The sequence below is a fragment of the Neoarius graeffei genome, chromosome 13, assembly GCF_027579695.1.
Source record: "Neoarius graeffei isolate fNeoGra1 chromosome 13, fNeoGra1.pri, whole genome shotgun sequence".
Classification (NCBI taxonomy): Eukaryota; Metazoa; Chordata; class Actinopteri; order Siluriformes; family Ariidae; genus Neoarius; species Neoarius graeffei.
This window is the reverse complement of record NC_083581.1, coordinates 26,100,649-26,128,421: the sequence shown is the minus strand read 5'-3', so window position 1 is coordinate 26,128,421 and position 27,773 is coordinate 26,100,649. Positions and strand designations below refer to the sequence as shown.

Sequence of the window (27,773 nt, the reverse complement as noted above, 5' to 3'; positions counted from 1 at the left end):
TTTGTTTTTGTAATCCAAGTGTTTATTTGAATCTTTGAACAATTATCAGCACTTTTTACAAAAATTTATCAAAATTCACTTTGAAATGCAGTACTCAAGGTTTTTTTTAAATGATGATTTCATTCTCTTAAATGAAATCAATATTCGCCCTTTCAATCTTGATACTCAAGATTTATACCCATTTTAAGTTTTAAGCACACCATTAATGACTCCTGTCTTCGGGACCTGAAAGCGGAACAGCCTCCGGAGAAAGTTGAAAGATCCAGGCATCTGTTTGTACAAGCCTTTGGCAGATATTTGAGAAACCTCATTGTTCACCTATGCAAAGAGAAGAAACAGCGCCAGAAGACATCATATGAAGCTAGGACTGGCCTGAATCATCCGTATACTCAAGTATTCAATCGTTATTCAATTCTCTATTTAATATTCAGAACTTTCGTCTTTATCTTCTTACTTCCTATATACAGTAGCCGTACCATGCAGACAATCAAATAATGGGTTCTCTGCCTCAAGTAGGTCACTATACTGTGTGTTCAAACTGCAAGGCATTTGGGATTTACCCAAATGCAGACAACTTCCGGGAAGACCGTCCTGTGACCCAAATCACGTGCTGCTTTATAACCACAACTATGACTCAGGAGTTGCATCAGTTGCCCTCACTTTCATAAAATCTGATGCGTTTTTGTTTGGGTGTTCCTTTTCACCAATAAAGACATCCTGTAAAATTTTTTGACCATATTCAAAAGTCTAATGGTGGCACCATGAGCTTCATTTTTTGCCAAAAAACGCTTATTTTATGTTTTCGCGTAAGGTTCGAATCACAATGTTGGACTCCATTTATTGATTTCTTGTGAGCCAGAGACCATGTTAAGAACCTTTGCAAGGGATTGAGAAGCATTAATGTGATTCATAATACATTTGTATTGTTTAAAAGTAGTTGAACAATGATTCAATGAACAGCTAAAACTCAAACTGTGCTTGATAATATATTTAGAATATGCACTAAAAATGTGTATCTAAGATATTTGGTATACTCTATAAGGTGCCATAATGTTTCATGAAAAGTGATCAAAATTTTGTCATAAAAGTCATAAAATCGCAGCTTTTTCCATAACTTTGAGCTCCTGGTGCCACCATTAAACTTTTGAATTTTGTCAAAATATTTCACCCAGTGTGTTTTCTTACCAAAAGGAACATAAAAACAAAAATGCATCATGATCGGAGGAACTTTTTATTTTTAGGGGGCAACTGATGCACCCTACTCAGGAGTCTGTTGATATATATCCCTGAATCGTAATTACCTTGTGGTTTTTTTAATATATAATAATGTACAATATTTTACATATTTTCTTGTGCTATCAGCTACGTTTTCACAGACTTGCATATAACACAAGTGATAGAATGAGAAAGTGTTTTTTTTTAAATGCCAGTAGCTCATTTCCATTAAACAGACATTTTGTTTTCTAGGTTAAAAAAAAAAAGGTTGTCACGTTTCCATATTTCTTGTGACTTTCTTGTGTATTGCAAATTGTCCTGCCTTTTTTTTTTCCCCACCACCACATCATGCACCATGTACTATAGTCAGTAAACCCTTTCTGAAACTGCCACCTTACGCATCATTTTTGTAATCTCCATTAAGCCTAGGTCACAACCGGACGTATGATTTTTTGGCCGTGCGATTTTTGTCGTTTCCCAAATTGCTGCGTTTTTTTTTGTTCGTGGAGAAAGACGCACGTTCGCCGTAAGTTTGTCTTGCAACCTGAACAAAACGTAAGCGCCCGTAGAGTTTGTTTGACATGACAAAGAACCTCTGCAGCCGGTCTACGGCTCGAAAATCAGCACGTCACACATGCACCCTCTGTGCGTTTCTTGCATTTTTTGCACGTAGACCGGCCGTAGGAGCATGTACGGCCGGTCTACGTGCACCAAGGCATTAGGCATGTCATGATTCACGGTTCAATTTTCCCACTATATTTTTGAAAAAAAAAAAAAAAAGATTGTACAAATAGATTTAACAAGATATCAGAGCTCTCTTTTTTTTTTTTTTACAGTCTGCTGAAAGATAAAGAAAAGAGAAGCAAATTGAGGAAGAACAAATGTTCATAAAGGTTTATTAAGAAAAGGATAATTTAGGAACTTTTATTTTTATTTAATAAAAGGAATATTTTAGTTAATAGGATATATTTTACACCGACTTTTACAAATATGGGTCAATAATTACTGTTGGTTATTAAGAAAATGAAACCTTTTTTTATTTAACAAAATAATCATTTAAGTTGACGAAGAATAGAAAAATAAATGCATTTTTTTAAGAAATAAAAATTTCTTCATTTAATTTTATTTTCAAAATGATTGTGGGAAATTTGAATCATGATCCCAATATCGTGAAGTGAATCAAATCGTGAACTGGGTGAATTGTTACATGCCTACTATTAATACATCACTGCAGCCTACTGGATATAGACTGAGCTACAGTAAAAACAGACTTAAAATTGTGGTTGATTGTCAATCAGAGTTATTGTATTGGGATTTTGTACTTGTTCCAAAACACCAGCAGATATTTGAAATATTTGAAATGTGTAAAGTGTTGCGCGCACACACACGAACCAAAATACTGTATACTGTACCATTATTAACATAGTGGCCAAGTCATCAGTGGCAGCATTCTTCTCCAGTACGTCATCCAGAATCTCCACATACCACGAGCCTTTCTTTGCGTCCCTCCATGACACATATCCTGAGGACAGCATTCATTCAGTAACTGTTCAGGAATATCAACAATTATTCTACCCACATTCACTGGATATGAGCAATTGCGCACTCCGATTGGCTACTCTACTACTAGACTATCAGCTCATATACCATGAGTAGAGAAAAACAAAATGGTGGACCGTTTTGCTGAACCAGCTGAGGACAAAATAAAAAAACTCTAGTCAAAAACAAAACCCCAAAAAAAGACAAATATGGAATAAAAGCCTCTTATTTTTCAAGAATTATTATTATTATTATTATTATTATTATTATTATTATAGCATTTTTCACAAATTGCTACTGTCATTTTGCCAGTTTGTTTAAATTCTAAGCGGAAATTATTTTGTCTGACGTTTTGTATGAAATTTTTATTTACTGAATTTGCAAAAAATAAAAATGCTCCGTTTCTCAAAATCCAGTGAATGTGGAAAGAATAAAAGTTATTCCACTCAATCTTGGCGTACATGGCTTATAGCCAACTCGGTGCTATGCGCCTCATTGGCTATAAGCTCATGTACGGCTCGATTTCGTGGAATAACTTAAATATTGTACTGGATAGATATACTGGACACTAGGCTTGGGAAGATTCACCGATGCACATCGGAAAATCGATACGACCTGTTAAGATGCAGTTGCATCGATTTGCAAACGTCGCATCGGAAAAAAACGCACATAAACTCGAGATGCATCGTATCTAAACCGTCTGCATCGATATAAACCGATTAATATCTTAATTTAATACATATAATGAATAAATTATAACATAACAGTTTAGAAAAGGGTCTGGTATTTCTGGGTTTCATCTCTCTATCTCTCTCCTACTCAAGTCTCGGCTCAAGTCTCGCGCGAATAGGCGGGTCCAACCTAGCTTTCGAATAGGATAGAGGCGGAAAGTCAGCCAGATAGCGGTTAACATGGAGGAAGACAAAACAGACATTGTTCATTCGGTGGTGGGTTTCAAGTCTAACGTATGGAAAGATTTCGGGTTCTACAAGCGAGGGGGAGAGCTGGACAAGACAACGGCCATATGTAAACTCTGCCGTTCCAGAGAGACCTGTAAGCACTTTATGTTGTACTTCCTGTGTTTCAAAATAAAAGGCACAGCTTTAATGCTTCAAGTGCCATAACTTGAACTACTCTGTATTCCATGGTGCACTTTTCTTCTGCATTGCATCGTATCGAATCGCATCGTATCGCACTGGACCGCATTGTATTAGAATTAAATCGTACTGTATCGCACCGTATCGCAGCATGCGGAAGAATCGTATCGCATCTTAGCACTGGCAATTTCATTAATCTTGAATGTATCGAATCGTTGGCAGTGTATCGAGATGCGTATCGTATCGCTTTGATTATGAAGATTCCCATCCCTACTGGACACTATAAAACAGACACAAAACCCCTTTACAAGATTCAGGATCCTCTTGATAACAACAGGTGTGTATTCAGGTAAAAGGTGGAATTCATGTGACAAGGAAGTAAAATAACAAATATCAACTTCATTTCATAAAAAACAAAATAGCTTTTGGCTTCTTGTTGTGCTTCCTGTACCTGTAAATATTTTCTTGCCTCATGTTTTAACAAATAATGGGGGGGGAGGAAAACAAACAAACAAACAAAAACACTTTAGCAGTATCTCATAAGGCATAAAAAGACAAAACACACACCCGGAAAGGTTGAGTAGGACACTAGGATGTCGCTGGGCGTGGGGAGGGTGGCCCGAGCATCTGGCTCATCAGAACAGCTCAGTGAGTCACTGCTGGAGGATGTGGGGATGGCATCCGATTGCTCATCAAGCCTTACTGCTGAGTGCTGTATCTCATCTGGAGAGACCTCAAAGCCCATGTCTTTCTCATCTGCCCACACACACACACACACACATGAAAACGCAAAGAAACCTGAAACTAATCAATGGATCAGTGTGAACCAGAGAATCCTGTAGACTCTTCAGTCGAAAGCAGGAGCAATATATACAGACAGGTACATAAATATTTGGATGTTCACAAACTTTTAGCTGACTACCAGCTTTAATTTGAGGCGATATACATCTAAAATCAGGTTAACGGTGTAGGAATTGCAGCACATGTGGTCCAAAAGTAATTTGACAGTTTGCCGCTCAGCTGTTCCATGTCCAGGTGTGCGTTATTCCCTCATTATTTCACTTCCAATCAAATAAAATGTCTAGACTTGATTCCAAGTGTGGCGCTGAGTTACAGTTGTGGTCAGAAGTTTACATACAGTGACAAGAATGTCATCTTGGATATGAATGTCATGGCAATATTTGGGCTTTCAGTAATTTATTTGAACTGTTCTTTTTTTTGGCAAAATGATTGTACAGCATACATCTTTAATTAAAAAAAAAACCCACTAGAATTTGGTGCACAAGTTTTCATTTTCTTTGGGTTTTCTGAAATCAACGCATGGTTAAAATTATACATACAGGGTCAAAAATGTACATATGTTCACTTAGATTATTAATTCAGAGGTGCTGAAACTTGCAAAATGTCTCTTAACTTCCTGTTAGTGGTCATGATTGACTACAGCTGGTAGCTTCCCTGTGCCTTCATAAAAAGGTTGTTTACAGCACTCATTGGATTGACCAAAACGCAGGAAAATGGGAAAGTCCAAGGAGCTCAGTGCAGATCTGAGAAAGAGGATTACAGATATACACAACTCCGCAATGTCTCTTGGAGCCATTTCTAAACAACTGCAAATTCCAAGATCAGTTCAAACAATTGTATGCAAGTTACTGGGAGGTGTAGTCACTTTGCTTCAAGAAAAGCCAAACTGTCACCCTCAGCTGAAAGGAAATTGGTTTGGATGGTCAGGAACAACCTGGGAACCACCATGGCATAGCCCTGCCATGAACTGGAAGCTGACAGATCACTGTCTACAGTTCAGATCACCATGGACTAAGAGGCTGCTATCCAAGAAATAACCTCCTGCTCCAAAATTGACCCCTTCAGGCTTAAAGTTTGAAGCTGACCACATAGACAAAGAAAAAGCCTTCTGGAGGATAGCTGTATGGTCAGATGAGAAAGACTGAGTTGTTTGGCCACAATGACCACCATGTACAGAGGGACACTGTACCAACTGCTGCTGGTGGTAGGATCATCATGCTCTGGGGCTGTTTTGCTGCCAGTGGAACTGGTTCATTGCACAAAGTGGATGGAATAATGAAGAAGGAGGACTACCTCAGAATACTTCAGCATAAACTATCAGAAACTTGAACATGACTTGGGACTTACAACGGGACAATGAACTCAAACATGCATCAGAGCTGGTTGTGGAGGATAAAGCAGGCGAACATTAAGCTTAAAACAAGTCCTGACTTCAACCCTGTTGAAAATATATGGACCATGCTTATAAGTCGAGTCCATGCAAACAAAATAAAAAAATTAATTGAACTCTGTCAATTCTGCCATAAAGAGTTGTGAAATACCCAACCAGAATTCTGCCAGAAGTGTGTTCATGGTAAACAAAAATGTTTGGTCAAGGTGAATCTTGCTTAGAGACATTTTACCCAAATATTAGGTGTGCTGCATGTATATTTTTGACCTTGTAAGTATCATATTGACCCTGTGTTGATTTAAAAAAAAAAACAAAGAAAATTAAAAGTTGTGCACCAAATTCTAAGGTTTTTTTTTTTTAAATTAAAGATGTATGTTGTACATTCTGCCACAGGAAGAAAAAAAAAAAAAACAGTTCAAAGAAATTACTGAAAGCCCAAATATTGCCATGACATGAATGTCATCTTGGATATGAATGTCACTGTATGTAAACTTCTGACCACAACTGTAACTCTCAATATGAAGTCCAAGGAGCTATCACTGCTATCATTAGGCTGAAAAATCAAAAACAACCCCATCTAACAGACAGCAAAAAACATTAAGTCTGGCCAAATCAACAAAGTGGTACACTCTTAAAAGGAAAGAAGGGACTGGTGAGCTCCAGAACACTAAAAGATCTGAAGGACCACAGAAAACAGTTGTGACAGGAGAATCCCTTCACAACAGTTGGCCAGATCAAGAAAAGCCTCCAGAAAGTGGGTGTATCTGTGTCAAAGTCAACAATCAAAAGAAAACTTCACCTGATTAAATACAGGGGTTCACTACAAGATGTAAACCACTGGTGAGTCTCAAAAACAGGAAGACCTGATTAGAGTTTGCCAAAAAAACATTTAAAAAAAAAAAAGTGCATACAGATCACGGGCGATTGCTCCAAGACAACGAGGGAGGCTCAGCCTCCTCTAAAAATGACGAACATCGTGTAGGATGAATTGCGCTAGGCTTATGTTATAGCCGACCTTATAACATTGCTATTTCAGATCCAGAATCATAGAAATATATGTGCTCAACCCAACTACAGTGCGAAATCATTCCGTTATAACTTTCCCCAGTTCGCCTAATGTGTGCGTGAGTTTTTCCCCTTCGACAGCGCGATGCAGCCCAGCCTCAGTGGACTTCAATGGCATTTGGGAGCTATGCGCTTTTCAATATCAAAATGCAAGACGATTATTGGACAAATACTGCGAAAACGCCCGCCCACGGACTCCCAGCCTCACAGTGGGAGGGACATGGCAAAGCTTTCCGTGAGGAGACTGGTGATTGGTGAAAGCGGCCGGATATTTTCTTTGATTGACAGCTCGTTTCAAATATAGACAGGCAGCGGTGAATTTCAGTTCAGTCCCATGCGGATTCGCGAGTGCTGTGGTGTATTGTAAGAGATCAGCTTACATTTCGATTTCATTCATTACATACGGTTTCTACCAGCTTTTTTAGTTTGTATATATTTTCACTGTAAAGAAAGTGTAAATATAGTGTCAAGTTTGCTATCTTAGTTCCAGAAATTTCGTTTATTTGAGTGACTGAACTTGAGGGGGCTAGTCAGCTAGCAAGAAAGCTGCGCACGGATGCCAAGCATTGCCGATTTAATTTTGGCGAAGCCATTTGCCAGTCTTCCTTCCGAGGAAAAAATTAAAATTAAAGAGCAGGGTAGACCAACGCCTCAAATTGACTTGGTGAAAAAGGTAGGGAATAATACTCGTTCCTTTCAGCTCTCCTGGTACGAGAAAGTGAACTGGCTAACAGCAAGTGACCCACATCAACAACAGTAAATAGGCTACTTTAGTAATACGTCATGGATGGACCAAAAATATAGAATCTATTTAAAATGTTTATGCTGAGTATATTATATTGGAATATATATTTCTCTGGATATGAATTAAACACAGCTACAATTTGGAAAACATTTTTAAACAAAAACACAGCCGAGAACATTTCACACTACAGACCTGGATTAAAAGTGAAGGGTTATCAAAATTGTCAATAAATCATTTCTCGGTCAAAATAAATAAAATATAGGGAAAGTGTCATTGAATGAAATGTGTGGCACCCAGCTCTATGTTTGGCTCCCCAAGGTCAGTGCTTGTGCCTATTCCAGAACACTCTGCTGTTACTGCTGAGGTTCCTGACAAAGAGCTGCTTTCAATAATGATCAATTTTTAAACAACATGCCACAATTTTAAAATATAAAATGTTAAAATATACCCCCCCAACACCACCATCATGTATATTGGACAGTAGGCTAATGGGCCAAAAGAACCTGTTATTTCACAGTTTGTGACCCTGCCAACAATCAGCCAGATCAGAGGCAAGAGTATGGGCAAAATTGACGTGTTTTTTCTTTTTAAATCTGGAAAGATCGTAACCGACCAGCCTCCCGTTTGAAAGACTACCAGCCGCCACTGATACAGATCTAGAACAACATCCTATGGACAGATGAGACAAAGGTCAACTCGTCCAAGCTGGAAAGAGAAGAGTCAGTATATGGTGTGGGCGGATACGGCTGCCAATGGACCTCCCATTGGTTACTGATGATGTGACTGCTGACTAAAGCAGCAGGATCAATTGTGAAGTGTATATGGCTATATTATCTGCTCAGATTCAGCCAAATGCTTCAGAACTCACTGGATGGCACTTCACACTAGGGTCCATCAGTTGCCCTCATTTTCATAAAACCTGATGCGTTTTTGTTTGGGTGTTCCTTTTCACCAATAAAGACATCCTGTAAAATTTTTTGACCATATTCAAAAGTCTAATGGTGGCACCATGAGGTTCATTTTTTGCCAAAAAACGCTTATTTTATGTTTTCGCGTAAGGTTTGAATCACAATGTTGGACTCCATTTATGGATTTCTTGTGAGCCAGAGATCATGTTAAGAACCTTTGCAAGGGATTGAGAAGCGTTAATGTGATTCATAATACATTTGTATTGTTTAAAAGTAGTTGAACAATGATTCAATGAACAGCTAAAACTCAAACTGTGCTTGATAATATATTTAGAATATGCACTAAAAATGTGGATCTAAGATATTTGGTATACTCTATAAGGTGCCATAATGTTTCAAGAAAAGTGATCGAAATTGTCATAAAAAAAAAAAGTCATAAAATAGCAGCTTTTTCCATAACTTTGGGCTCCTGGTGCCACCATTAAACTTTTGAACTTTGTCAAAATATTTCACCCAGTGTGTTTTCTTACCAAAAGGAACATAAAAACAAAAACGCATCATGATCGGAGGAACTTTTCATTTTTGGGGGGCAACTGATGCACCCTACTTCACACTGCAGACAGAGAAGGAACCAAAGCATCCTTTGAAAGCAACCCAAGATGTTTTAAAACAAAAAGCAGAAATGTTGTGGACTGGCGAAGTCAATTACCCAACCTGAATCTAATTCAGCATGCATTTCACTTGCTGAAGGCAAGAAGAAGAACAAGTAGAAACAGAAAACAGCTGCAGTAAAGGCCTGGCAGAACCTCGCCACAGAAGAAAATCAGCATCTGGCAATGTCTATGAGTTCCAGACTTCAGGCAGTCACTGACTATGAAGGATTTGCAAGCAAGAATTGAAAATGACAATTTATAATTATGTGAGTTTGTCCAATTACTTTGGATATAAATGCCCTCGTATTAAAACTGGAAGTCTGCATTTTGTACATACCATACAACATATACACTTTATATGACTGCATATACTTTATTCCCCCCCCCGAATTAATTTAGTACTTTTTGCAGAACTTAATTTAATCAACAAGTACCTTCAACTTCCTTCACATGCTTTTTTTTTTGGCGCACAATTACCATTTTTGGCTCAGATCAGATCGGTCGCTCTAGAGGTTTCACATTCATAACAGCAAGTGATCCATATCTGTCTTTAATTTGGATGCACCTGTCCCCAGGACATCTCCTGCACGTACACTACCGTTCAAAAGTTTGGGGTCACTTTGAAATGTCCTTATTTTTGAAAGAAAAGCACTGTTCTTTTCAATGAAGATCACTTTAAACCAGGGGTGGCCAACCAGTTGGAGACCAAGAGCCACATTTTTTACTGTATTACCGCAAAGAGCCACATCATACACATGGGCACACGAACATTACCCATCCCTTCCTCTCTCTCTCTCTCTCTCTCTCTCACACACACACACACACACACACACACACACACACACCTCTGCTCAGCCAGATTAATAGTAAATGTCACACACCAACATATTTACTCCTACAGTACTAAGACCACAGGCTGAGGCCAGTCATTTTTAACAATGAACATTGTGTGCACTTACTATGCATGCTGCTTAGTGGGACTCATGGCATTACCAAAAAAAAGCCACACCATACACATGACCGCACATGAACATCCCCCCCTCGCTCTCTCTCTCACAGACACACACGCTCACGCATCTCTGTTCAGCCAGATTAATAGTAAATGTCACACACCAACATGAGAGAAATTTACTCCTTCAGTTAGTACTAATACCACAGGCCAGTCATTTACAGCAATCAATATTGTGTGCACTTACTATGCATGTTGCTTAGTGGGACTTCTGACATTCCTTGCCTTGAACAATCCTCTTCAAATCTGGCTTGTATTCCGTCGTTGCCACTCGAAGCAGTTCTTTCACATGGGTTTCAGTCAGAACAGAACGATGCTTTGACTTCACGTGTTTCATGGTAGAGAACACAGACTCGCAGACGTATGTTGACCCAAACATTGACAGTATCTTAAGCGCAGCCCGTTTCACATTCGGGTATTTTTCTAATGGCACACTTTTCCAAAACTCAATGGTGCCTTCCCTCAAAACAGGTTTCAGTTGGTCTTCCTCACGAAGATCGATCATCTCCAACTCAGCCGCAGCCTCATCTGTGACAAGCAGGGCTTTCAAACAGTCCATCTCCGCATTGAATGGGTCGACGAGGAACGTAACCTGTGGCCTTTTCAGTTGTATACCACGGAACCGGGTTACAAAGCTTTCGTGCAGGTTTTCAATTAGTGTTGCATATCTGGCTCCTTGCTTATTCAGGGAGGCGGGAAGCTTTGAAATGAGCTAATGACAACTGACATATAAGGCAGAATGGCTTGCCATTACGTTCAACAAAAAAGTATAAACTCTCCCACTCTGTTAAAAATGTCCTATTTTTGTTTTGCTGTGCATTTTTTCATTGCCATTTTGAGAGGCTACTTGACACAAGATACACCTTGCCCAAAAACTTAGCGATTATCTCACGCACATGCGCATTTGACATGACCTGAAAATACCGTAATATACCCAAGCAAAGCGAAGATGCATTTGACGAAAATACCATACTGAACTCAAGCAAAGCGCGCACACACATAAAAAAAAACACAAACACCGATATGAACGTAAGAGCCGCATGACACCGGGCAAAGAGCCGCATGCGGCTCGCGAGCCGCGGGTTGGCCACCCAAGCTTTAAACTAATCAGAAATACTCTCTATACATTGCTAATGTGGTAAATGACTTCTAGCTAAATTCTACTAAATGTCTGGTTTTTGGTGCTTATTTTATGTTTTCGCGTAAGGTTTGAATCACAATGTTGGACTCCATTTATTGATTTCTTGTGAGCCAGAGATCATGTTAAGAACCTTTGCAAGGGATTGAGAAGCATTAATGTGATTCATAATACATTTGGATTGTTTAAAAGTAGTTGAACAATGATTCAATGAACAGCTAAAACTCAAACTGTGCTTGATAATATATTTAGAATATGCACTAAAAATGTGTATCGAAGATATTTGGTATACTCTATAAGGTGCCGTAATGTTTCATGAAAAGTGATCGAAATTTTGTCATAAAATAGCAGCTTTTTCCATAACTTTGAGCTCCTGGTGCCACCATTAAACTTTTGACTTTTGTCAAAATATTTCACCCAGTGTGTTTTCTTACCAGAAGGAACATAAAAACAAAAATGCATCATGATCGGAGGAACTTTTCATTTTTAGGGGGCAACTGATGCACCCTACTGATTATATTTTACTCCAACCTTTACAAATGTGGGTAAATAACTGCTGTTGGTTATTAAGAAAATGAAACAAAAGGGTTTTTTTTTTAATTTAACAAAAGGAATATTTAAGTTGATAAAGAATTAAAAATGTTGCATTTTTTGGTAATAAAATTTTCTTCATTTATTTTCTTCCCAAAAATAACATGGGAAAATTGAGTTATGAACCTGATCTCCTGAATCGAATCAAATCATGAATTGGTTGAATCATGATATGCCTAGTTTCAAACACTACTCAGTTTCATAAGGACGTTTTTTTTTCTGATTTTGTTTAAATTGGTTCCCCAAATATCAAATAATTCAAAACATTTTCCCATTCTTCCACTGAATATTGTCACTGCCATAGCTGACCTCTATTTGAGCTTGTGAAACTGTGTAACTTACCACAACCTGGTAATGTGATTACAGCCATCGCAACGTCTACCTGAGCGTTGTGTAATATTAACTGTGCAACTTAAGTCAAACAAAACCCAAAAATAAATGCTATTTGCCAATCACGGCAAGTGGCCTGATGTGCCCTCTGCATGTTTAAATTCAAAATAAAACTTTACAACAACAATTTATTCATCCATCCATCATCTCTAGCCGCTTTATCCTGTTCTACAGGGCTGCAGGCAAGCTGGAGCCTATCCCAGCTGACTACGGGCAAAAGGCGGGGTACACTCTGGACAAGTCGCCAGGTCATCACAGGGCTGACACATAGACACAGACAACCATTCACACTCACACTCACACCTACGCTCAATTTAGTCACCAGTTAACCTAACCTGCATGTCTTTGGACTGTGGGGGAAACCGGAGCACCCGGAGGAAACCCACGCAGACACGGGGGGAACATGCAAACTCTGCAGAGAAAGGCCCTCGCCGGCCACGGGGCTCGAACCCGGACCTTCTTGCTGTGAGGCGACAGTGCTAACCACTATGCCACCCCCAACAGTTTATCCATTTTAAAAATTATGATATTGCTACAAATAGGCTTACCTGGATGTAACCATTTGCACCAAAACGGGATGTCTAGCCACGATGTTAACAGCACCCTAGAACGCTGTTTACCTTCACAACACAGAGCCTTCAAATAAAGGCTTCCAATTCTAAAAAAAAAATAAAAATCAAATCACCAGGTGCCACTGTGCACTCTCTCTCTCTCTCTCTCTGTTTTCACTGCAGCAGATGGTTGCATACAGAGAAAGAATTTCACTGTGCTGTACTGTATATGTGACAAATAAAGGCTTCTAATTCTAAAAATCTAATCAGAAATTTTCTGTAACCGTGTGAATTTTTACTAGCAACAAAACAGGCAAAATCAACAGACTTCACTTTTATCTCACTTGGCTAGATAACGCATGCGCAGTACTGACCACAGATACTAGTAGACAACCCCGTTGCCATAGCAATGCGACTCTTGCTATCTAAAAGGATTGGTTTTATTCACTGAGAAAAGCATGTCACATAAAATGATAAACGATCGGGCTTATTTTTACACCCACACTGGACACTTGGCATCTTCAGGGTTGTTGACAACAATTTAGATGCGACGTGTCCATGAGATCCACTAGCCTCGGCAAGTCATGTAGCTTGTACGTGGCATCATGATTTGTCCTCAGAGCGTGAGATTTGAACCTCAGAGAGAGCAAGATGTCAGGGCTCAGGGACATTTTATTTTAAAAGAAAAAAACACAGTATACAGGTAGAAATATGAACAAGTGAAGAATTGAACATGTCTTGCATGGATATTATGTCAGTATAAAGGAGTTTACTTTTTGGGTTTTGTTTGGCTTTAATAAAGCAATGTTTATTGGTTGTAAAAGCGATACACAAAACAGAAATTTAGAAGAGATTCATGTCATGATGGTGCTCTTGATTTGCTAAAAATCAGTGGTTTCGGTTTTCCCTTGGGGAGGAAAGCTTGTTTCATAACCATGGATCTGTCTGGCAAAAGAAATACTGCAAAAGTTGGAAGCAGGATGTATGTGCTCACCTCCTCCACAAGCCTGGATGAAGAAGAGTTTGGGCTTGCCCTGCAGAGAGGGACAATTTTGCCCATTGAGGTAGTTAGTGATGATCTGTACAGGGACAGAAGGTCCATCCACACCATGGACTGCTCCAGGGAAGCGATTGTGACTGGCCTGGACATGGAAACACAAACGTCTTAAAAACAATTAAAAAATGAAAGATAATGATGCAATAATAAGGTTAGCACGCTTGGCTCAAATACCTGAACTTGAACCAGGATCAATTCTGGGCTTGTTCGAGGGCATCAACATTACAGACTTTTTCCCCCCTTTTGAGCCAAAGTATAAATTGTGCGAGATAAAAAGTACATCCCTTTATTACAACCCCGATTCCAAAAAAGTTGGGACAAAGTACAAATTGTAAATAAAAACGGAATGCAATGATGTGGAAGTTTCAAAATTCCATATTTTATTCAGAATGGAACATAGATGACATATCAAATGTTTAAACTGAGAAAATGTATCATTTAAAGAGAAAAATTAGGTGATTTTAAATTTCATGACAACAACACATCTCAAAAAAGTTGGGACAAGGCCATGTTTACCACTGTGAGACATCCCCTTTTCTCTTTACAACAGTCTGTAAACGTCTGGGGACTGAGGAGACAAGTTGCTCAAGTTTAGGGATAGGAATGTTAACCCATTCTTGTCTAATGTAGGATTCTAGTTGCTCAACTGTCTTAGGTCTTTTTTGTCGTATCTTCCGTTTTATGATGCGCCAAATGTTTTCTATGGGTGAAAGATCTGGACTGCAGGCTGGCCAGTTCAGTACCCGGACCCTTCTTCTACGCAGCCATGATGCTGTAATTGATGCAGTATGTGGTTTGGCATTGTCATGTTGGAAAATGCAAGGTCTTCCCTGAAAGAGACGTTGTCTGGATGGGAGCATATGTTGCTCTAGAACCTGGATATACCTTTCAGCATTGATGGTGTCTTTCCAGATGTGTAAGCTGCCCATGCCACACGCACTAATGCAACCCCGTACCATCAGAGATGCAGGCTTCTGAACTGAGCACTGATAACAACTTGGGACGTCCTTCTCCTTTTTAGTCCGAATGACACGGCGTCCCTGATTTCCATAAAGAACTTCAAATTTTGATTCGTCTGACCACAGAACAGTTTTCCACTTTGCCACAGTCCATTTTAAATGAGCCTTGGCCCAGAGAAGACGTCTGCGCTTCTGGATCATGTTTAGATACGGCTTCTTCTTTGAACTACAGAGTTTTAGCTGGCAACGGCGGATGGCATGGTGAATTGTGTTCACAGATAATGTTCTCTGGAAATATTCCTGAGCCCATTTTGTGATTTCCAATACAGAAGCATGCCTGTATGTCATGCAGTGCCGTCTAAGGGCCCGAAGATCACGGGCACCCAGTATGGTTTTCCGGCCTTGACCCTTACGCACAGAGATTCTTCCAGATTCTCTGAATCTTTTGATGATATTATGCACTGTAGATGATGATATGTTCAAACTCTTTGCAATTTTACACTGTCGAACTCCTTTCTGATATTGCTCCACTATTTGTCGGTGCAGAATTAGGGGGATTGGTGATCCTCTTCCCATCTTTACTTCTGAGAGCCGCTGCCACTCCAAGATGCTCTTTTTATACCCAGTCATGTTAATGACCTATTGCCAATTGACCTAATGAGTTGCAGTTTGGTCCTCCAGCTGTTCCTTTTTTGTACCTTTAACTTTTCCAGCCTCTTATTGCCCCTGTCCCAACTTTTTTGAGATGTGTTGCTGTCATGAAATTTCAAATGAGCCAATATTTGGCATGAAATTTCAAAATGTCTCACTTTCGACATTTGATATGTTGTCTATGTTCTATTGCGAATCCAATATCAGTTTTTGAGATTTGTAAATTATTACATTCCATTTTTATTTACAATTTGTACTTTGTCCCAACTTTTTTGGAATCGGGGTTGGAAATCTCATGAATGTTTAAGTAATTATTGTATTTATTTAACTAGTGATTTTTTTTTAATCGATACTGATTGTTTTGGGTGAAGCCTCACTGCTTGCTATATAGGGGAAAAAAAAAACTAGTTCTGTTTTTTTACAGCAGCAACGAAGCCATTTTTCAGTTTCCTGGAAGCAGATTGTTGTTTTCACGTTATGTTACACACCAGATTTGACACCAGAACTTGAAACCTAATGTACTGTTCTCAAGTGAATTGTAGAGTCAATCATTCCGTGGACCAGATGCAAAACAGTCCATAAATGACCAAATATAATATAATCTGTGATGTAAATGGACGTTGGTCTGGGGGGGAAAAGGTGAAAACTGCTGTAGGATTTAATTCAGCACACCAAATAATTTTTTTTCTTGAAAATATTTAATAGACAGTAATTGAATTGAAAGCTTCAAGAAAAAAGAGCTAATATCTGTTATTCCACTAGGGGGCAAGAAAGAGCAGTAAAATTTATTTCATTAATAATTTGAAAATTTGGGGTTTCACACATGCAATTACAACTTGTGTGTGTGTGCGCAGATAGATAGATATTTAAATAATTTTGCAAACATAATATTTAGCATCTTTACCTCAGTACCATGTGACAGGATGGCTACAACACAGCAGTCATACCCAGAATGATCCATTTTAGCTAGCATGGACAGCTCACGTCGAATGTGCTAGTAATAAGAAACAGAGGCTTGTTGTTCTCTGTAATATTATAGAAATAAAACACGACATCAGAGAGTTTTGGTTCTAGAGACTAACACACAAGCACTTACTTTACATTTTAAGTTCCTCTTCACAATGACATGAAAGTTGAGAGATCTGAATCGTCTTTCCAGCTTTTCGCTGTCGATGTCAGACCCCATGCGATTCTTTAAGTCTGAGGCAACGTCAAATTCCACGTTGTTGATGATCAAACACACTCCACAGGGACTGGCGTCCATCTTATAGTACTGAATGCACATAAAGAAAGAAGAATATGAAACACACAGAGAGAGAGAGAGAGAGAGAGAGAGAGAGATGGCCAAAGAGAAGAAGAGGATTAGAGAAAGATAAAGATAGATCGAGATAAATAGAAATGCATATACAACCCCGATTCCAAAAAAGTTGGGACAAAGTACAAATTGTAAATAAAAACGGAATGCAATAATTTACAAATCTCAAAAACTGATATTGTATTCACAATAGAACATAGACAACATATCAAATGTCGAAAGTGAGACATTTTCAAATTCCATGCCAAATATTGGCTCATTTGAAATTTCATGACAGCAACACATCTCAAAAAAGTTGGGACAGGGGCAATAAGAGGCTGGAAAAGTTAAAGGTACAAAAAAGGAACAGCTGGAGGACCAAATTGCAACTCATTAGGTCAATTGGCAATAGGTCATTAACATGACTGGGTATAAAAAGAGCATCTTGGAGTGGCAGCGGCTCTCAGAAGTAAAGATGGGAAGAGGATCACCAATCCCCCTAATTCTGCGCCAACAAATAGTGGAGCAATATCAGAAAGGGGTTCGACAGTGTAAAATTGCAAAGAGTTTGAACATATCATCATCTACAGTGCATAATATCATCAAAAGATTCAGAGAATCTGGAAGAATCTCTGTGCGTAAGGGTCAAGGCCGGAAAACCATACTGGGTGCCCGTGATCTTCGGCCCCTTAGACGGCACTGCATCACATACAGGCATGCTTCTGTATTGGAAATCACAAAATGGGCTCAGGAAGATTTCCAGAGAACATTATCTGTGAACACAATTCACCGTGCCATCCGCCGTTGCCAGCTAAAACTCTATAGTTCAAAGAAGAAGCCGTATCTAAACATGATCCAAAAGCGCAGACGTCTTCTCTGGGCCAAGGCTCATTTAAAATGGACTGTGGCAAAGTGGAAAACTGTTCTGTGGTCAGACGAATCAAAATGTGAAGTTCTTTATGGAAATCAGGGACGCCGTGTCATTCGGACTAAAGAGGAGAAGGACGACCCAAGTTGTTATCAGCGCTCAGTTCAGAAGCCTGCATCTCTGATGGTATGGGGTTGCATTAGTGCGTGTGGCATGGGCAGCTTACACATCTGGAAAGACACCATCAATGCTGAAAGGTATATCCAGGTTCTAGAGCAACATATGCTCCCATCCACACGACGTCTCTTTCAGGGAAGACCTTGCATTTTCCAACATGACAATGCCAAACCACATACTGCATCAATTACAGCATCATGGCTGTGTAGAAGAAGGGTCCGGGTACTGAACTGGCCAGCCTGCAGTCCAGATCTTTCACCCATAGAAAACATTTGGCGCATCATAAAACGGAAGATACGACAAAAAAAGACCTAAGACAGTTGAGCAACTAGAATCCTACATTAGACAAGAATGGGTTAACATTCCTATCCCTAAACTTGAGCAACTTGTCTCCTCAGTCCCCAGACGTTTACAGACTGTTGTAAAGAGAAAAGGGGATGTCTCACAGTGGGAAACATGGCCTTGTCCCAACTTTTTTGAGATGTGTTGTTGTCATGAAATTTAAAATCTCCTAATTTTTCTCTTTAAATGATACATTTTCTCAGTTTAAACATTTGATATGTCATCTATGTTCTATTCTGAATAAAATATGGAATTTTGAAACTTCCACATCATTGCATTCCGTTTTTATTTACAATTTGTACTTTGTCCCACCTTTTTTGGAATCGGGGTTGTAAATAAAAAAAAAAAAGACAAGACAGACAGTGAGAGAGTGTGAGACATATAAACAATGAGACAGACAGATTGATAGAGAGAGGTAAAGAGGGATAGACAGACAGATATTGGGAGAGAGAGAAGGGCAGATAGACAGACAGATAAGGAGAGACATGGGAAGAAAGAGACAGATTGATAGAGATAAAGTGGAAGAGAGAGAGATAAAAAGGGGTAGACAGACAGAGATAAGGAGAGACAGAATTGGGGAGTAGAAAGAGACAGATTGATAGATGGACAGATAAGCAGTTTTTCACAGTTATGCTATTACCTGTATGCTATCACTCCTGGGCCGAGGTGTTATTTCATTTTCATCCTCAGTAGCTGTAGAGACAGCAGATATTCTGCTCACTCCAAGAACACCAAGGCTTCCATTTATCATCTTCAACAAGACGACCGACTAGGATGAGACGTGCAGGGAACCTCTTGTGTTTACTTACGTGCGATAGGCAGTGTTCTTGGTTTCAGCTTCTTAGGAGCATCACCATTTTCAGGCTTTTTAAAATCTTCAGGATTCCCTGTTGAATGGCGAGATAAGACTCACTAGAGAAGACACTTGGTGTGAACGTGAATAATGTGGACGTGCTGTAATATTTTACACTGTGGAGAATTATCTTTCTGTGAAACACACTTACAGACAGGGAGAGGGATAACATTCGGCCGCACAGGGAGAGGAACAGGTACAGAAGCAGAATCTCCACTCTCGAGCAGTTCAGCTAGTGTGTGCTGCCCAGTTTCTCGAAGGCACTCCAGGAAAGCTGGGAAAGCCTGACTTCCTCGTCTCGCTAGGTCCCTCAGCAGCTGGCTGACTTGAGCACGTCTGGGTCCAGAACTCTGGGGGGGAATAAATTATCTCATCTCATCTCATTATCTCTAGCCGCTTTATCCTTCTACAGGGTCGCAGGCAAGCTGGAGCCTATCCCAGCTGACTACGGGCGAAAGGCGGGGTACACCCTGGACAAGTCGCCAGGTCATTACAGGGCCGACACATAGACACAGACAACCATTCACATTCACACCTACGGTCAATTTAGAGTCACCAGTTAACCTAACCTGCATGTCTTTGGACTGTGGGGGAAACCGGAGCACCCGGAGGAAACCCACGCGGACACGGGGAGAACATGCAAACTCCGCACAGAAAGGCCCTCGCCGGCCGCTGGGCTCGAACCCAGGACCTTCTTGCTGTGAGGCGACAGCGCTAACCACTACACCACCGTGCCGCCGGGAATAAATTAATAAATTATTTTTAAAAAACTTTTTTTTTTAATTCAAAACTGCACGCTAAAATTGTGTACATACTTCTGAGCTCGACTTTGTAGACCGGTTAAGAACGCTCAGGGAGGTTTATTTTTTTTTTTTTTAAATGGAAGGTTACGTATATATCCAAGGTTCTGTGACTGAGTGGTGGACTTCTCGATCTGTGAAAAAGTGCACACAGTGAAGCTTCTCCAGAGTATACACTTCATTGCACTATTGCATTGTTGATAGATACTCTTGAAGATGGACCGCTCCTACTCCTAACTGCTCCAACCTAAGATTAAATGTTCATTTTTTTCTTATTAGGGATGCTCACTGTTTTCTTATTAATAAGGGGCTAAAAAACTGAACCTACTGCCTGTTTCTGTTGCAACAATGCAGCAATGGTGCTTACACTGTTCATTTACTGTCTGCTTTGCATTCCACTATGAAAATGCATTGCTATGGGGGCGTTGTGGCTCAGGTGGATGGGGCGCCGTGCCGTGGATCCGGGGACCCGGGTTCGGTTCCGGCCCGGGGTCGTTTCCCGATCCCTCCCCGTCTCTCTCTCCCGCTCATTTCCTGTCTCTACACTGTCCTATCCAATAAAAGGTGAAAAAAGCCCCAAAAAAAATCTTTAAAAAAAAAAAATGCATTGCTATTGGTAATTTGCTGCAATGAGTAGGTTAGAGAAGCGGTTTTGGGACCAGAAGGTCACTTGTTCAATTCCCTGACTGGCAGGAAACATGTGTCTACACAGCTGAAGTGCCCTTGAGCAGTGTTTTGGATGGCTTAAATGCAGAGCTGAATTTCCCGTCGGGGATTAATAAAATATCATCTTTGGGCAAAAAGATGGGTGGCAAGATCGCAAGTCACCATCTGTGGCTGGGGGCCAAGGAAGCAAACCTGCCTGGACTCACCAGGTGGCGTACTCTCTCCCTAACCAATTGGAGGTGTTTTGAAAAAGTTGAAGTTTTAGACGCATGCCAAGGAAGGCTGTAAAGGCTTCAAAAATATTAATATGAAATTAAATCTGTCTACTTAAAAAGAAAAATAACACAATGTGCAGTAAACAGTAATACACTAAACAACCTCAGTAATTATTTAATTAGAATTAAATAGAGCTCCTCTTCACAGTTATTGTTTTTTTTCCCCCTTTTCCAATCCAGTCTTTAATCATTTTTGGACGGTTATTTTACTACTGTAATTATTTCAGTTTTTTCTCTTATACACAGTGTATCTTTCTCTTTTGTATAGTTCTTCCTTTCTATCTATCTGTCTGTCCATCTATTTATTTATGATTATAATACCAACACAAAGGCTGTACAATACTTCCTTATTGGCAGCATCACTAACTGGATGGGAAGCACCACCAGGAGAGACCAGCTGGCTCTCAGAAGGGTGGTTCACTCTGCTGAGAGGACCATCAGGACCACCCTCCCTAACCTGCAGGACATTTATTCCAGCCGCTGCAGGGACAGAGCCAGGAAGATCGCCAGCGACCCCAGCCACCCAAATAATAGACTGTTCTCCCTGCTGCTTCAGGGAGACGCTACCGACAGCTGAAGGCCAACACTGAGAGGACGGGGAGGAGCTTCTTCCCTCAGGCCATCAGACTGCTGAACTCTTCATAATGATAACAATGTACACTTCGGACTTTAAGGAATCGTAACCACACAATCATCACATCTCTGCCATGTTTCCACTCATTAATATAGTTTTAGAGATTTTTTTATGCCTCCGCCACCGTAAGGTGCAGGAGGCATTATGTTTTCGGGTTGTCCGTGCGTCCGTCCATCTCGAAACCTTGTGAACGCGATATCTCAAAGGCTAATGGAAGGAATTTCACCAAACTTTCACCATTTGTGCGCTTTGGGGACAAACATGAACTGATTAGATTTTGAGGTTAAAAGGCTACAAGTCAAGATTACTGTGAGGTCAAATGTCCATCCCCAAACTTTGTGAACACCATATCTCAAAGACTAATGAAAGGAATTTCACCAAACTTTCACCATTTGTGCACTTTGGGACAAAGATGAAATGATTAGATTTTGAGATCAAAAGGTCTAAGGTCAAGGTCACTGTGAGGTCAAATGTCTGTCCGGAAACCTTGTGAACACAATATCTCCAAGGCTAATACAAGTAATTTCACCAGGTCAAGATTACTGTGAGGTCAAATGTCCATCCCCAAATCACAACTTAATAAGGCGTGTAGTCTACCAGGCGGAGGCATCCCCATCGACGCCGTCGAGTTCCTTTATTTCTATTGTTTTTAATTTATCTTATTTTATGGGTTGTTTTACAATCAGGGTACGCAAGCTAAAAATCACATTTAACACTTATCTTCAATATCAAAAGGCTTGACTAAATAAACTTGGTTGTTTATTGTAGCCCTGTGATAGCTCTATTTACCATGCAAAAACAAAATTGGTGATAACGTTATTTTTGGTGAATGTATGGCAATATATGTCATCTCATTATCTCTAGCCGCTTTATCCTTCTACAGGGTCGCAGGCAAGCTGGAGCCTATCCCAGCTGACTACGGGCGAAAGGCGGGGTACACCCTGGACAAGTCGCCAGGTTATCACAGGGCTGACACATAGACACAGACAACCATTCACACTCACATTCACACCTACGGTCAATTTAGAGTCACCAGTTAACCTAACCTGCATGTCTTTGGACTGTGGGGGAAACCGGAGCACCCGGAGGAAACCCACGCGGACACGGGGAGAACATGCAAACTCCACACAGAAAGGCCCTCGCCAGCCACGGGGCTCGAACCCGGACCTTCTTGCTGCGAGGCGACAGCACTAACCACTACACCATCGTGCCGCCATGTGGTCAAGATATTGGGACATAAATATTAGAAACAACTAACACAAAGCTTACAGCCTTATATTTAAAAGCACTATGGAAGTAGTGGATTCTGAATTGTCAAAAAAAAAAAAGTCCTCTCCGAGAATCACTTCATTTGTTTCTCCCAGCCCTGCTTAAAGCTACACTTAATCTTAGAATATTGTCACTATACACATGTACAATGAGATTAAAGCATCTCCAATAACAGTGCAAACAGCGTGTAGAGAGGGACAGAGAGAGAGGAACGGGGGGGAAGGAAAAAAAAAGGGGGGGGGTGTAAGGTGCACAGTCTGAGGTGTATGTGTTGTGTTACACATTATGGAGTGAGGTATTGCACATATAAAGTATTGCACAGAGACAGTCACATTGTAAATTATTGCACGAGAGAGTCACATAAGATAAAATATTACACATTTGAATTATTGCAAGGTAAGGTAAGGTGCACAGACCTGAGGTGTATGTGTTGTGTGTAAGGTGCACAGTCCTGAGGTGTACGTGTTGTGTGTAAGGTGCACAGTTATAATACAAACTATTACACATGCCTATCTTGTCCTTCACTTAAAAACCGGTACAAGAACCAGTTTGAATCAATTTGAATTTTGGACCCCTGTGACACAAACTTTGTACCCTGATTGTAAAACAACCCTTATCTATATATTTTTATACCCTCAACGACGTAAGGTACATAAGAATTTACAACCCCGATTCCAAAAAAGTTGGGACAAAGTACAAATTGTAAATAAAAACGGAATGCAATGATGTGGAAGTTTCAAAATTCCATATTTTATTCAGAATAGAACATAGATGACATATCAAATGTTTAAACTGAGAAAATGTATCATTTAAAGAGAAAAATTAGGTGATTTTAAATTTCATGACAACAACACATCTCAAAAAAGTTGGGACAAGGCCATGTTTACCACTGTGAGACATCCCCTTTTCTCTTTACAACAGTCTGTAAACGTCTGGGGACTGAGGAGACAAGTTGCTCAAGTTTAGGGATAGGAATGTTAACCCATTCTTGTCTAATGTAGGATTCTAGTTACTCAACTGTCTTAGGTCTTTTTTGTCGTATCTTCCGTTTTATGATGCGCCAAATGTTTTCTATGGGTGAAAGATCTGGACTGCAGGCTGGCCAGTTCAGTACCCGGACCCTTCTTCTACGCAGCCATGATGCTGTAATTGATGCAGTATGTGGTTTGGCATTGTCATGTTGGAAAATGCAAGGTCTTCCCTGAAAGAGACGTCGTCTGGATGGGAGCATATGTTGCTCTAGAACCTGGATATACCTTTCAGCATTGATGGTGTCTTTCCAGATGTGTAAGCTGCCCATGCCACACGCACTAATGCAACCCCATACCATCAGAGATGCAGGCTTCTGAACTGAGCGCTGATAACAACTTGGGTCGTCCTTCTCCTCTTTAGTCCGAATGACACGGCATCCCTGATTTCCATAAAGAACTTCAAATTTTGATTTGTCTGACCACAGAACAGTTTTCCACTTTGCCACAGTCCATTTTAAATGAGCCTTGGCCCAGAGAAGACGTCTGCGCTTCTGGATCATGTTTAGATACGGCTTCTTCTTTAAACTATAGGAGTTTTAGCTGGCAACGGTGGATGGCACGGTGAACTGTGTTCACAGATAATGTTCTCTGGAAATATTCCTGAGCCCATTTTGTGATTTCCAATACAGAAGCATGCCTGTATGTGATGCAGTGCCGTCTAAGGGCCCGAAGATCACGGGCACCCGGTATGGCTTTCCGGCCTTGACCCTTACGCATAGAGATTCTTCCAGATTCTCTGAATCTTTTGATGATATTATGCACTGTAGATGATGATATGTTCAAACTCTTTGCAATTTCACACTGTCGAACTCCTTTCTGATATTGCTCCACTATTTGTCGGCGCAGAATTAGGGGGATTGGTGATCCTCTTCCCATCTTTACTTCTGAGAGCCGCTGCCACTCCAAGATGCTCTTTTTATACCCAGTCATGTTAATGACCTATTGCCAATTGACCTAATGAGTTGCAGTTTGGTCCTCCAGCTGTTCCTTTTTTGTACCTTTAACTTTTCCAGCCTCTTATTGCCCCTGTCCCAACTTTTTTGAGATGTGTTGCTGTCATGAAATTTCAAATGAGCCAATATTTGGCATGAAATTTCAAAATGTCTCACTTTCGACATTTGATATGTTGTCTATGTTCTATTGTGAATACAATATCAGTTTTTGAGATTTGTAAATTATTGCATTCCGTTTTTATTTACAATTTGTACTTTGTCCCAACTTTTTTGGAATCGGGGTTGTAACTGTAATTACTTGTAATTATATGTGACAAATAATGCTTGAACTTGAACACGTCCTCGTACCTTTATCTCATCGATCATATCATCAGTAAAGATGCCCCTTGACAAAAGTCCATCGTAGATATCTGATGGGTCTAAACTCAACGCGAGATCTCTTCTCTTCTTCTCAAGAATCTCTCTGTGCCTGGGATCCATCCTGTAAACAAATTACACCGTCACACTCAGACCACTTAACTGTAGCCAAACCTAAAAACAGCTACAGTATGGCATGAAAAAGCAGAAATCGTTCATAGTTTAATGATAGTAAGTAGATCAATAGACGAGGTGTTGCGGCCACTACACTATTCACTCGTACTTCCGTGTTTACATCACGCATCTAACTCAACTCTCGACGTCACTCTTAGGTGCGTTTGTGCGACACAATCTGCGCTGAAGAAACGCAGACTGTGCGGCTGTGTGCGCAGATCTGCACTTTCCGTTCATAATAATTATATCACTTCCCTAAATTTTGAACAGTAGACTACTTGTAGAATATATGTAGACTGCATACACAAATAGCTTGAATATATTAAATTAGATCTGATTTAAAATTTGCCTTAGGCAAATGGTTTAAAAACTTTAGGTTTTTTCCCCCACTATCGTCAACAATTTGCCGTAATCTCGCGAGAATTTAGGTCACGAGATGGCAGCTGGGTGAAGTCCAGTGATGTTAGCAGTACACACAAAACCTTATAAGTTTTATCTTTTCATTCCCATATTCAGTTTACAGTCTTAGTGCAGGTTGTACTAATTGATTTGTGATTATTTTTGCTTTCAGAGATACAGGATTCAAAGTGTGAAGGAAGCTACTAGCTATAAAAAAAAATAAAATAAAAACATAGGTATATAAAAGCCTGGGATGGCCTACTGTCTATGAACTATGATACTGTAATTACAGCAGTGCAGTTGTTATTCTTCATATAACCACATTTGTAAGGAAATTAGCATCAAATAACAGGGTCAGACATATGGTGCCCCTTGAACAGTTGAGGGTGCTCAAGGGTCATCAATCTCTCCGGAATCTCCAGAGGATTTAAGAATAAGCACAAGACGTTCTTGTACAGTGGTGCTTGAAATTTGTGAACCCTTTAGAATTTTCTATATTTCTGCATAAATATGACCTAAAACATCATCAGATTTTCACACAAGTCCTAAAAGTAGATAAAGAGAACCCAGTTAAACAAATGAGACAAAAATATTATACTCGGTCATTTATTTCTTGAGGAAAATGATCCAATATTACATATCTGTGAGTGGCAAAAGTATGTGAACCTCTAGGATTAGCAGTTAATTTGAAGGTGAAATTAGAGTCAAGTGTTTTCAATCAATGGGATGACAATCAGATGTGAGTGGGCACCCTGTTTTATTTAAAGAACAGGGATCTATCAAAGTCTGATCTTCACAACACATATTTGTGGAAGTGTATCATGGCACAAACAAAGGAGATTTCTGAGGACCTCAGAAAAAGCGTTGTTGATGCTCATCAGGCTGGAAAAGGTTACAAAACCATCTCTAAAGAGTTTGGACTCCACCAATCCACAGTCAGACAGATTGTGTACAAATAGAGGAAATTCAAGACCATTGTTATTCTCCCCAGGAGTGGTCGACCAACAATGATCACTCCAAGAGCAAGGCACGTAATAGTCAGCGAGGTCACAAAGGACCCCAGGGTAACTTCTAAGTGACTGAAGGCCTCTCTCACATTGGCTAACGTTAATGTTCATGAGTCCACCATCAGGAGAACACTGAACAACAATGGTGTGCATGGCAGGGTTGCAAGGGGAAAGCCACTGCTCTCCAAAAAGAACATTGTTGCTCGTCTGCAGTTTGCTAAAGATCACACGGACAAGCCAGAAGGCTATTGGAAGAATGTTTTGTGGACGGATGAGACCAAAATAGAACTTTTTGGTTTAAACGAGAAGAGTTATGTTTGGAGAAAGAAAAACACTGCATTCCAGCATAAGAACCTTATCCCATCTGTTAAGCATGGTGGTGGTAGTATCATGGTTTGGGCCTGTTTTGCTGCATCTGGGCCAGGACGGCTTGCCATCACTGATAGAACAATGAATACTGAATTATACCAGCGAATTCTAAAGGAAAATGTCAGGACATCTGTCCATGAACTGAATCTCAAGAGAAGGTGGGTCATGCAGCAAGACAATGACCCTAAGGACACAAGTCATTCTACCAAAGAATGGTTAAAGAAGAATAAAGTTAATGTTCTGGAATGGCCAAGTCAAAGTCCTGACCTTAATCCAATCGAAATGTTGTGGAAGGACCTGAAGTGAGCAGTTCATGTGAGGAAACCCACCAACATCCCAGAGTTGAAGCTGTTCTGTATGGAGCAATGGGCTAAAATTCCTCCAAGCCGGTGTGCAGGACTGATCAACAGTTACCGGAAATGTTTAGTTGCAGTTATTGCTGCACAAGGGGGTCACACCAGATACTGAAAGCAAAGGTTCACATACTTTTGCCACTCACGGATATGTAATATTGGATCATTTTCCTCAATAAATAAATGAACAAGT

At 40.1% G+C, this 27,773-nt stretch overlaps 1 protein-coding gene across 1 annotated transcript; it reads right to left on the bottom strand.

The window, feature by feature from the left end:
- Positions 1-25,586, bottom strand: casp9 (caspase 9, apoptosis-related cysteine peptidase). The gene is made up of 10 exons (XM_060937413.1): positions 25,270-25,586; positions 19,445-19,643; positions 19,250-19,327; positions 19,081-19,133; positions 16,856-17,032; positions 16,664-16,753; positions 14,087-14,234; positions 4,419-4,607; positions 2,628-2,737; positions 1-318 (listed from the first exon to the last, which is right to left on the bottom strand). The coding sequence occupies exons 1-10, from the start codon at positions 25,399-25,401 to the stop codon at positions 184-186; spliced, it is 1,311 nt and encodes a 436-aa protein (XP_060793396.1). The 5' UTR covers positions 25,402-25,586; the 3' UTR covers positions 1-183.
- Between the last annotated feature and the right edge of the window lie 2,187 nt (positions 25,587-27,773).